Below are 13,267 nucleotides of genomic sequence, written 5' to 3' on the forward strand. Positions count from 1 at the left end.
GGGCACTGGTACAATAGGATGGAACCCACAGTTGCCACTGACCATAGACACAGCACAGTGACAGGCAGAGGGACTTATTGTATGACACGTAAAGTGGTCCATAAAAATCACACTGGACCTTCCCTTTTAGCTACAAGATTTATGGCAAGGCATTCTCAACCAGCCAAAAGGTACTGCTTAACTTAGTACAGTATAAACAACTATCCTGTGAGTTCAGTGGGAAAAAATGTTTTGAAACACAGATGAAGCAAAGCTAACTAAGACAAAGTTACATCTTAAAAAAAAGAAGGAAACTGGAGGCTGAAACTAAGGAAGCAGCAGCTGAGTTTTTCACCCCATGTTTTTTGTTTGCTCTGCATGACTTTGTTTCCCTACTTTCAGCTTCTCTTTCCCTCGCCCCTTCTCAGATTTTACTGTGTTCCTCTTTCTCCCCTACCAGTCCTTTACAACTCTTCCAGTCTACAAGCCCCCGAAGTTCTCTTTCTCATTCTTTACTCCAGCCTAAAGGAAAATGCAAACCTAATCACAACATTCTGCATCAACTAAATTACCTAGTTAACTAAAGCAGCACCTCCATAGAGTTTAGCATATCGCGAAAACCAAGCAGAGGGAAAACTGAGCTTTTAATGTTAAATGATAGCAATAGCTCAAGATCTACCTTATTTCAAATACTTAATTAGGATAGACTTTTTATCTCTGTCCTCCACATAGCACCACATTCAGCTGTGCAGGTAGGTATGTGAAGAGCTTTAAGATTGGAAATCAGTTCAGCCTGTTCAGCTAAGGCTGAAGGATGTATCCCAGTGCTTTGAATTCAACGTGTGCTTCACAAGGACCCTACTCAAATTAGGGCTCCTGTAACATAAATACTGATGTAATCTTCTGTTATCTGGTTTTGTAAAGCTGACATTTTTGTTGCTTAAAACATATTCCAGACACTTGTCCAATGCTCAGGCATGCTATTAAAGACACCTTGGAGAGGGAAAAAGATAAATTAATGTAGAAGACTAATAGTGTGCTACTAGTCTTAGATCATAGCATTAGATTATACTGCTTTGCAGGAGTAGTAATGGTTGATGAGACTAAATGTGGGACTAACTGCTTAATTTCTTCATAGATGTTCAAGCAAACCGAGACAAAAACAAAGCAAGATTTTTGCTGAATTGTTCACAAGAATGATATTTAAAAAATAAAAAAAGCTGATGTAAAGAAGGAAACTAAAAAAAACCCTGTTTGTAGCACCCTCAAGAACTGATAATCCTAACAGTAAGATTATCATCACAGTAATTACAAAAGTTGAAAGCAGTATGGGATACACACCATGAAAGGCTTGTGGCCTAAGTGTAGTTGGAAGCTTCCAGGTCGTACCATCTTTAAGAAGATACACTGAAAGGGCTGATTTTCTGACTCTTAAAATACACTGACTTATATTTAGTTCACTTGAAGAAAAAAAAAAAAAAAAAAGTGGAAAAGTACTTCCTATTCAATAAAAGAAATGCATTCTTTCTCACTTCCCAAATCCCTCCAGGAGTTAACCAGTTGACAGATTCATCCAGCCACAGTGAGGAAGTGTGCCTTTGTGCACTGCTAGCAGTGTCTGTCAGCCAATGGCAGTTTTCTTGAGCTAACAAATGCTGTCTTAAATAAACAATCATAATATTTGCGTCCACAGATGGTAGAAACTGCTTGAGATTAAAGTTGCAACTGCACATGGACAAATACCAAATACCTGTTTTAATATGCTTCTAACTCCCAAACTACTAACCATAGTGATAATGTGTTTTCTACTAACCATAGTGATAACGTGTTTTCTCTCTTTTAAGTCAAGAAGCTAAAAATGCATTCAAGTCCCAAGAGCCAAACTGAGCCCTGGTATAATCCTATGCTGCAATCAAGTGAGTGCTCTCTGGTATGATCTTCATATCAAGCCCTTGAAGCCCAGTGATCTCCACTACAGCTGTCCTCCATTGGCACCAACCAAATGTTGACCAAACACCTAAGGATTCACCTTCTGCCACTGAATTCCCAGCAATTCAAAAGCAAGGAAACAGCATGTCTAAACATACACAAGGTGGCAAGCTACCAACAGAGCTACAAAGATGGTGAATGGTCCAGCGGACAGGATGGATAAGGAATGGCAGAGGTCCCTGTGTTTGCTCAGCACAGAGCAGAGGAGCTCAGGGGAGGCCTGATGGCGGCTGCTGCTCCTCACAGGGAGTGGAGGAACAGCGCTGAGCTCTGCTCTGTGTGACAGTGACAGGGCCCGAGGGAACGGCACAGAGCTGCAATGTGAAAGTTGAGGGTTAGGAAGAGTTTCTTAACCAGACAGCGGTCAGGATCCAGGAACAGGCTCTCCAGAGCAGTGATCCTGGCACTAAACTGATAAAGTTCAAGGAGCATTTGGACATTGCTCTCAGATGCAGAGACTGAATTCAGGGTAGTCCTGTGTGGAGCTGGGAATTGGAGTCAATGGTTCATGAGGGTCCCTTCCAAGTCAGGGTACGCTGTGGTTCTATGAGTTTATGACTACAAGTGTAAGATAGAGAAGGTCAGTTATTCCAGTGCATGTCACTGGCCACCAGTGCACATAGAAGGGTGAGTGACTTCAGGCCTGTCTCACCACTCTGCAACATAGCATAGAAGAACTGTTAAGATGCTATCTGTACTTGAGCTTTGTTTGCTCCAGAATTAAATAGGCAAAAATAAATCAATCGATCAAAACTAAGCCTACTTTAAGAAGCTCTTCTAACTCTGTCTCTGCAGACAGGCTCAAAAATAAAGGAAAACCTGCTTCAAGCAGTGCCAGCTATAGGTATAAGGCTGATACTATAAGGCTGATAGTTATCATTTTAAAAGATTGCTCTGACAATGTTTATAATCCACTGCGGTTGCGCACAGCAGAGCAACCAGTCCAGCCGGGACATTCAGTGACGTCAGCCACATCCTGTCACCCTGCTGACACACAGGAAACGATCACATTGGGACACGAAGCATTCAGGAGCCGGATCTCATGCACGTGTGCTTCCATGTGTTTCCCAAAACAAGGACTCCAAACACTAAGTGCAAAACCAAAGAGACTACCCTACCCTCCAAAAAACATCAAAACCGCACGCTAGAATTTATGTTTAAAAATAGCCACGTGGAAATAAAAAACATTTGTTCCCCTGACTGCTGTTCAGCTTCATTACTGGCTCTGCAAGCCTGGAGACTGTAAATTATAACATTGGCATTTGCTTACACAAGACAGCGCGCCAAAGCATCCTGCCTTTCGTGTCCACTGACTGCTTGCAAAAGCTTCTGCTTTCCTGCCTGTGGTAGTGTCCAAACTTAAGGGGCACAGCAAGCCTCAAAAGGGAGCAGAGCATTGAGCTCGCTCTACCCTGCCAACCAGCAAGGCACAATCCAATCATGCAGCATGATTAGTGCTGAATGTAGAGGAATATAGAGATATATTTCTGTTGCTATCTGAAGGAAGCAAAGGGGGAGAATAAACTGGCTTAAACCTGCTGCGAAGTTGAGTAGGCTCAGCAGTCAGAAATGTGCAGATGGGACCTCATTGTTCTCTACAACTGCAACAAGGGCTGGACTCTTCTAGGTAACTAGAGACAGGATAAGGGGTAATGAGTGGCCTTAAGTCCTATCAGGGAGATTTAGGCTGGATATTAAGGAAAAATGTCTTCTCAGAGAAGTGAGGCAGTGGCACAGGCTGCTCATGGAGATGGAGTCACCATCCCTGGAGATGCTCAAGAACCCTGTGGATGTGGCACTGAGGGACATGGTCAGTGGGCATGGTGTGATGTGCTGATGGCTGGACTAGATAACCTTAGCAGTCTTTTCCAACCTTAACGATTGTATACATAAGGGAAAGTCCATCAGAAAAATAGACCTCAAGCAAATAAGAAGCCATCTTCCTCCTCCCTCAGAAGGCAGGGCCAGTCAGAAACCCAACAGCCAACTCAGTCCACAAAATGGGGAGCTCCCATCACACACAGGGGACTGTGGTTTATGGTCCCCCGCTGGCTGCTGTGGACTTGGCTCCTGCACTAGACCACAGGGCTGAAATGCTTGTGGAGCACACTGCCTATCTTATTCAGGGCAAAAATTTCTTCCCTGCAAGAATCCACTCAGGATCCAACGTACCAATCAGGGTGAAACCTCCCAGTTTTCCACCAGCCTTCCTGACCCTTTTGGAGGAATCTCTGACTACCCACCTGCTGAGCATTGTCTGGCCTCAGAAGCAGCTCTGGGAAACACAAGGAAAGGAACTATAATGCCTCCTGATAGAGGTAGAGGTGATGACCAAGAAGTAACACCATGATCTCAAACCACCACCCTATATCAACAGAAGTTGAGATATGGTCGCCAGAGCAAGAAGAAAAGAGCTGCCTTACACCTGCAGAGTCTACAACCTCCATACATTTTCATCAGATACAACATCCCACCATCAAAATTCACCAGTACTGTAATTTCTATACAAATGCAAAAGCCCTGCAGATTCAGAGGTATTTGCCTAAGATCAGCACAGCTACTGCCTATTCTGCCACTTCCCTAAATCGGATTTGAATTGCAACAAACAGTAACAAAGCAAACTACTGCTGTAAAAACAAGTCTTACTATCAACACAAATCTCAGACAACAGACTTTAAATGTAAGTTTAAAAATACAAAACAACGAGAGTGTTTTCTTCCCCCATGGATTTTTCAGGGTTTGTGACTGCCTCACACACTACCTCAGCACTACTTCAGCTCTCCAACAACAGTCAACCACAAGCAATTCTTTTTCTGCTTAGTTTATTAGTGACAAAAAGCTTCCCATTAGGACAACTACTGAAAATAAAGCATTTTCAGTTCTGCCTTCTGCTACTTCAGAACTCCCCTGTAACTACCAGCCCAGTTGAGCTGCTGTACACGAAAGCAGAATTTGGCCTCCACGTTATCCTTTCCCTAGAAAGATATTCAGGTCATAACATAGTTTACTGACTTATCTAAGTAATTCCACTAAAATTTTTGGAAGATGCAACAAAATAAGTGTTTGGAAATACGTCAGGAAAGCAGTAAGGACCAATTGCAAGCAGCATCTGAAGACTATTTGCTAGCAGAAAAAAGCATCTTCCAGTAAGCAAGGAAGTAGAAACACAAACAAGTGGATGAAAAAAATGAAGTATTACACAAGCAAGGTGCTACGTCTGAAATAAACCTTTTATGCCAAATACATGTAAGCTTTGGAAGGTAGCCCTGGGGAGAATAGAACACTTTGTATGAGGTTTTAGAGGAAGTCTATCAGAAAAGCTTTAAGAGGACCTTTAGAACCAAGGGATGCCCTCTAAGTGTCTTTCAGTCCTAACTCGTCTGGTCCTGTGATGAACAGTCAGAAGATAAAAATGTAATGAACAAAACAAAAAGGAAGGCAGCAATGGAAGTCACTTGAGATGATAGTTGGCAAGTCACCTCCCTAAGCCTCTCTGAAGTGCTGTTAAAGTTTCCTCAGGAAGTGACAAAGACAAGAAATTTTACCTCAGTTCTAGACCAGGCAACGTCTGCTGTGGCTGCCACACATCCATGCCAGGACTTGGCAGAGGGCCGTAAATCACTTCTCAGCCTGCCTGAATACAGTGTCAGCAGCCACAGCACAGAGCACACAGAGCACTCCACGGCCCCATTAGGACAGTTGGACGCCATTCCCCCCAGCCACACTTCAACACAGGAAGAGCACACTTGGCCCTTCGCCCCACGCTCCTCTGCTCCCTCCCTTGGGAGGGTTTTCACTCAGGACAGGAAAGTCAGCCAGGCCAAATGGGAGCTGCAGTTCACATCCCCCACACCACAGCTGAACCCAACTCAGCACCAGAAACCACTAACATGGGGGCAACTGATGTGAACAAATGTGTCAGAGTGAGAGGCCGAGAGGAATTTGGGGCGACATGACAGGGCTTGGGGAGCAGATGCTCAAGCAGTTGCTTGTACTAAGATGGAGGCATTCCACAGATGGATACATCACTGCCCAGCAGCGGTAATTTACCAGGTGAAGTAGTTCCAGAGCAGGCTTGAGGCCACTTGCACGGCTGCATACTCAGGATAGCTATAAAATTCTATCTGCCTACTCTTCCACCTGAGGCCATGAGGCACCAAGCCATTAGAATGGCATCCTGTTCCTACCAGCGCAGGAGCAGACAGAAACCACCTCACCCCAAAGTGCACTGCTTTCCCAGATCCATGGGAATAACTAAGCTCCACAACCAACAAAGCCAGCCTTCCAAATGACTCACACACAGCTTCATTTGCCCCAAAATTCCCCTCCATCATTCTCTTGCAAGTATTTTCTTTACGTAAACCTCAGGATTATCTCCTTCTTGTGTCCAACCCCAGGCTGCTCTAAATTCCTCCTATCACACCCACAGAGTTTTAAAAAACACAAGCTACTTCTGAGGAAGAACGAGTGAAATGCAGACACCAAAATCCAAGTTTTGATAGATTTTTGTTGAAAACAACAGGCCAACTTCTCTTCTGTGCTGCAGCGTGACCCAGGCAATGAAGAGCTTCCTCCAAGAGCCATCAACTTACTCTGTATCTCTGCTGCTATGGCTCCAGGACAAATGTTGGTCCTGTAGCATGACAGGAGGAGTAAGCAGAATGGAGCACAGCCCTAGTTTCTCTGTTCTCCTCACCCTCTCAGTCACACCTTCTATAGCCAAGATGGGCTTCGAGGTATGTGGAGATGCTGCCTTTGCCAAAATTAAGCCAGCTACAAGCTCCCCCTCCCTCAGGAATGCTGAGCTGGCAGAAATAGCTGAAGTCCAGGCTCTCTGCACAGCTGACGACTGCAGACCATAGGGTACCAGGGCAGAATGAATCAATGACCCTCCTCCTCTGCTTTGTTCAGAAATGGAGAGCAAGACAGGTTTATAAAGCAACTTAGTCCTTAACTTCTAATGAGAATATAACCTCATTTTAGGACTTGGATATGTTGGACTCAACTGATTACCAAGGGCACTACCAGATACAATACGGCCTAGGACTGATGGAGAAGGCAGCTGTTAAGGATCCTCTCAGTAAATGCACAAACAAATTTTAAGTTACTGTCTAATTTGAAGTAGATCAGCTGACTGATGACTGCAGTTGTTCACACAGACAGGAAGTATCCCCTTTTTGGGAGCCTGAACCTCATGAAGGGATTTGACATATGAAGGATTCCTTACTTTTGGAAAACTAGAGCATCAACCTCCACAGCAAATGAGACGCTTGGGATTAGAAGAGATAGCTTTCTAGAATTATACACTATTAAAACCCAGGAAGGAACACCCCTCTAATCATAATCTACTAAACAAATATAACTACAGATGCTTACATCTTCCTGAGGGTTTCAACTGCCACTTTAATGAATCTATAGGAGTATGCAATTACTCTAGGAACACAGAGCTGCATTATAGCTTTCTTTTGCTCTAAAAAAAGTAAACAGTTGCCCTGCAAAACCTCCAATACACGTCAATCCTACAAAACAGCAACAAGCAGTGGGCAAGAGGAATGTCATTTCACAGGACACTTCATCTCTATAAAATTACAGGATTTTCTACTGGGGGATAAAAAAAAATAATGATGTTCTACATGTTCTACCACAGGCTTGTATAAACCACATTTATTTTGTCTCCGTGCCATTTTAAAAGCTGAAGGGGGGAATTCTCATCAAGAAAGGAGGCATGGTCATTGCCAAACACTTTGGGTTGAACTCCCCATGCCCTGGCACAGCCTCAGAGTAAAGTACCCATGCCATCCAGACTAAGGGTCAACACAAGCCACAGGAAGCAGGAGGGATGGCAGCAGTTTGTTTTCTAAACCTTCAGCTCAGTTGTTTTGCATGAAAGAATTCACTCTAAGTTTTCTTCCTCACGTAGCTCTCTGAATGTTTATGGAGATATGGCACTGAAAGCTGCCTAACTCACATCCCACATATTGGAGATCACAGGATCATTCCGTTTGGAAAAGACCACTTAGATCAGCAAGTCAACCATCAACCCACGACCACCAAAGCAAACAACAGCACTCAACTGGCCGCTGTTGGAGGGGGAGGGGGCTGCTTGTCACCCCACCAGCATGCTAGGACAACACAACTCCATCCGTGCAGGGCAGAGCGGGGGCAGGCGGAGTCAAACTGCACAGCTAAGCACATTGCTGCTCCAAATGTTAAACGCACACACACACACAAAAAGAAAGAAGTGAAAGACGAGACAAAAGTTGCAAGAAAGACACTCCTGTAAGCAGCCGAGTGAAAGACGCTTGCAAATAAACCCACTCCAAGCCGTAAGCTCAGCATGCGCCGAGCACCAGGGGGCTGAGGGGCTCGCACCACGCCAGCGTCCCGGTGGGGTCGGGCCGCCGCCTCCAGCCGCCCCGGCCCCACGGTGACGGGGCTCGGAGCTCGGCTCAAGGGTGGATCCGGGGACCCGCCGGGGTCTCCAGCAGTGGGGAGGGGGCGACAAGTCCCGCCCCCCCTAACAGCTTCCTCTTTTCAAGAGAAGTTCAAAACTAACAAAAACATTAGTATCAACTAAAGAAAGGGAAAGCCCCCTCGCCCCCCAGAGGCTGTTGAGTGGAGGAATTCGCTCCGCCGAGCCGCCCGTCTCGGCTCCCACCGCCCGCCGGCCCCCGGACGGGCCCGCTGGAAGGGAGGCGGCAAATCTATCCCTTTTCACCCTCCACCAGCCGAGGGAGAGGGAAGCCCCACGGCAGACGACCCGTCTCCGCCGCTACTCACTCCAAGCAGACACACTTTCAGCTCGCGTATCGCCATCATCTGCCCGGGGCCCGTCCGCTCCGCATCGCCCAGCGCCCAACGCCGCCGCTCCGCACTGCCCCGCCGCGGCACGGCACCGAGCCGCCCCCGCCGCGGTCACATGCGGCCCCGCCTCGGCGCTGCCCCGGGGCTGTGCCGACTCAGCTGCGGGCCGCTACCGGGATGTGCCTGAGGGTTCGTGAGCACGGAAAGGAAGGGAAAGGCCGACTCTGCTTTTACACAGCCCTAGTGCTAACCAGCCCTGTTTTGGTTCAGTCAGCTTCAGGGCTGCATCCCACACACAGGAAAGTAATGATGGATAACAATTTGCAGCTGGTGCCAAGATCAGTCCTCTGAGATCAGCCCACCCCCACTGTGCCCACTGACCATGTCCCTCAGTGCCGCATCCACACGGTTCTTGAACGCCTTGGAGGATGGTGACCCCACCACCTCCCCCGGGCATCATCACATTGAGAATCATCACACTGATTCTCAATGTTTAATGAACCTTAATTTTTTTAGGAGCATTTAGTAAAGAGAAGAAAAACAGAGCAGGTTTTCAAGCAAGCCTTCCTGAATCTTTCTAACATTCTATCTAGAATGGCTGCTCCAAAAGTAATGCCTCCTATTTTATTATTTTGGCACTTGACATCACAAGCAGATGTTGGTGGTACAGCAGTAGAGGCTGAACTTTCCCAACAGTATGGGATGATGTCATCTGACATGGAAATGCAAAGAGGTGAAACTGAATTCCTCCATGAGGAAACAGTTGGACCTATGGACATACACTGATGCTTGCTGAATGCTTATTGAGACTAGGCAGCGGATGTGAACTCCATGAGGGGGTGAGTGGTGTGTTTCAGCAATGTAGGATGCATGGACAGGAGGTAGGAAGTTCCAAATCTCTATACCATCCAGCTGCACCCTTTCTTTCAATTCTAGGCCTGGGTTAAATGCTGCCCCTATGACTTTCAATCAGATTTGTCTACTGCCGAGGGACTGAAATTTACATACAGTGTAATGATTCAGGGCTATCTTTTGCAAAAAAAATCATTTTTTAGACCCATTTCTGTGTCCCACGTATCCTAATGGTTATCTGTCTCTTTCCTTTGACACAGATTTTGTAATTCTTGGAATTCGGGAGTTTAGGGCTTTGTGTGTGTGTGTATGTGTTAGATGTTGTTTTAGCTGGGCTAATTTCAGAAAGAAACAGGGAAAGAAAGAGAGAGAGAGAAAGAGAGAGAAAGAAAGCGAGAAAGAGGTTGAATAAAAAAAGAAAGAAAAGGGGAGGGAGAGAGGAAGAGAGGGAGGAAGGAGGATCCTTCAAAATCAGGGAGGTCAGAAGAGAGAAAAACAATACAGACAGACATGTGCTCAAGTTTTAAAAAAAGCTAATGACGTTCCTTCTTCCAGGAACTGGCATCATCCTTGTGTTTGTCTGCATGCAAGGAGTTGTGGTCAGGAAAACATTTTTGAGGTATTGGTCATGTTTCAATGTTTTCAAATGGCTGGTTAAAAGCAAATGAAAACAAGCCTCTGCATCCCAAAGGTTTTCTTTTCTTTCTTTCATTCTTTCTTTCTTTATTTCTTTTTTTTTTTTATAGCATCTTTTTCAAGTAATAATTATAAGTTTAGAAACAATTGTTTGCTTCACTTCTTTCAACCCAACTGTGTTTAACTTTTGGGAAGTAACATTGTTTTCCAGTAGCATCAGAAATAATATAATCATAGAACTATAGAATCATTTGAGCTGGAAGGGACCTTTAAAGGTCATATAGTCCAACCACCCTGCAATGAACAGGGACACCTACAGCAGATCAGGTTGCTCGGAGCTCCATCCAGCCTGACACTGAGTGTCTCCAGAGATGGGTCATCCACCACCTCTCTGGGCAATCACTTGCTTCTGTTTCCCAAAAATGGTGGAACCAGGCCATTCTTTGTTTTCATCCTGACTGATATCAGATCAGTCACTGTTGATCTACTGTTAATGTAAGGGGGAGCTCCTCAGGGCTAGGCTTAAGCCAGGGAGACACAGTCTAGCTCAAGGTGTTTCCGAGTGTGATAACAACAAGGTATGTACAGGCCTGTCTCTGGCTGGAAATACAAGGTAGTATTGGATGCTGTGGGAGGGTAGGATTGATTCCCCATCCCTGAAGGCATTCGAGGCCAGGCTGGATGGGGCCCTGGGCAGCTGAGCTGGTTGGTGACAGCCCTGCCCACAGTAGGATGCTGGGCTTTGAGGTTCCTTCTAACCAAAGCCATTCTATGATTCTGTGTATCACCTTTCTCTTCGTGGTCACTCAGGCTACATTCTTTCAGTGTAATATCAGTGTAATATCAGTGGTTTAATGTGAATAGACCCGTTGAGGAACAGAAGGAAGAAAGCCCTCTGGTGAGACACAGGATTCAGGAAAACTTTGTTATTCTGCTGTCTGCAGCATTGCCCAGCTGGGAAACCTGGGATAAGGTGTTAAGAGCACTTCTTCCATAGTCACATCTTCTTAGACTGAATTCTTGGAGCCGGAGGACTGGTTTCCAGCCCAGAGCCCACATCTTGTGTCAAACTATATGTTATAAAATGGCTAAAATTCTGGAAGTTGCTGCTTTCTCTTTGTTAGTTTACTTCAGTTTCAGTTTGTTTGCTTAACTGCCTTGTTTGTTTACTTTAGAAAGTCAGAAAAAAGTCTGTTCTGGCCAGGCTCCATGAGACACCCAAGATATGAAAACTAAGAAAGGGGAATGGCCTGACAGAATCTGATTCTGACTTCAATCACACAGGTCTTAAACCACTGCAACTTTTCATTATATTTTTTTAACTCTGTAGTGTTGTTTCATTTTATTCCACATGCAAAAAAAATAAATAAATAAATAAATTAGGCAATTCCAATAAACTGCCTTGCAGGCAAATAAGTCCCAAGAAGCAGTAAGCAGTAGCTGAATTAAAATATAGATGCAAATTGGCTTTAGATCTATTCAGACTGGAAGTTAGAAGTAGGGCTTTTCAAGACAGTTTTTCTGATAGTACCTGTGAGAGCAACAAATGGAAGTGCAAAACAAATTCATTTACAATTTGTCTGAGAAGAAACTTCTGAGACGAGCTGAAATAGCAAAAATCAAGTCCCTGATATGATGGATTATTTGTCTGTATTGCTAAGTATATTTGCCAGCCAGCACCAATTATTGAGGTCTGGATATCAGGCGTGATGGATCACAAATGAAGCAAGTTAGAAGTCTTTCTGCGGAGACTGAAATCACTGAAGTATTTTATTTAGTCCAGCAAAAGCCATCCAGCTGCTATGACCTGAATTCATGCTCTCAATTACTGGTGGAAGTTCCATATCTCAGTCTCTTTTTCTGCATGAACTCTACAAAAAACATTTATAGGAGCCAGTAATTTTGGATGAGTACTTTCTCATGTTGCAATTAGTACAAAAATCTGCCTCAGCATGCATTTTCTATGTAAACAAAAAAGACTGTTGTGATTGCACATCTGAATGCACATCTCAAAACAGGGATTCCACAAGCTGCAGGCTCCCAGGACTGCACTTTGTGATGCCTGTAGCTGCCAGTTTTGAGTGCTTTGGAAGCGGCATCATGATGACTTGTGGATCAGTCTAGCAAGGTGATGAGACCTGTCTCGGTGTACTTCCTGTGTTGCTGACCTTGGTTTGCATCATTCTTTTCATGCTCCTGGCGTGGCTGATACTTGTTAGATGCTGCCCCAAAAGGAGGATGTAAGGATCAGCTTCTCCCAGTAAGATTCTCTCTGACTGGGAGATAATTAAGGAGGGAGCTTTTCTGGCACACAACCTCCCAGACTGCAGGGACGCTGCACAGCAGGACAGCAACAACTTCTTGCCTTCCATCTCATTGTAAGAGCAGCCCAGCAAGGATCTCATGGTGAATTACAACTGGACTTAATGAATAAGAATGCTGTTTCCTTCCAGCAGTCTATTCCACAGTGCGCTAGTCTCATACAGAACACTATGGTATCTAGTGGCTAGCTTCACCCAATTTACCACCATTAGCTTTGTATGGGGTGAAGGAGCCTGTGTTTACTACCAAATGAAAGGAGGCCATCCACAATTCTCCTTTTAATTAAGCTGAGCCTTGTAAAGTATGAAAAGAGTATTATACTAAGGCCAATGTTTTACTGTCCAGTAAGCAGGCTCCTATTGTGCATGTTGCCAAGTAGAGATAACAGGGCCCTTATGCAGTCAGAAATTTGTCCTGCCAAATGGGCATCAGGTTTGTCTAAAGCACACCCAGTGCGTGTGTATGTGGGTATTGCCAGCCAGAGATCTGAACTTCACACTGATTTTTCCCATGAAATCCTGAGGCAGAGAATGCACATTGATAGGTGCTTCCTCTTTTTGCAGAAGGTCCAAAAGAGATCTCATCATTCAAAAAACCAAAGCAACAACAACAACAACCTTGCAGCATGAACAGTAGAGTTCCTACTGTTTTTCTTTCTTTGTTTCTGCTGTTAACAAAACGTTGA

At 44.9% G+C, this 13,267-nt stretch overlaps 1 protein-coding gene across 1 annotated transcript in view; it reads right to left on the reverse strand.

Annotated features, from left to right (window-relative positions):
- Positions 1 to 8,953, reverse strand: part of RAB31 (RAB31, member RAS oncogene family) — a 44,632-nt gene extending 35,679 nt beyond the window's left edge. The window contains exon 1 of the mRNA XM_015855275.2: positions 8,749 to 8,953. Within this exon, the coding sequence (XP_015710761.1) occupies positions 8,749 to 8,787 (39 nt within the window). The 5' untranslated portion in view covers positions 8,788 to 8,953. The remainder of the gene's footprint in view (positions 1 to 8,748) is intronic.
- Positions 8,954 to 13,267: the final 4,314 nt, after the last annotated feature.

Source organism: Coturnix japonica, chromosome 2 (assembly GCF_001577835.2).
Source record: "Coturnix japonica isolate 7356 chromosome 2, Coturnix japonica 2.1, whole genome shotgun sequence".
NCBI lineage: Eukaryota > Metazoa > Chordata > Aves > Galliformes > Phasianidae > Coturnix > Coturnix japonica.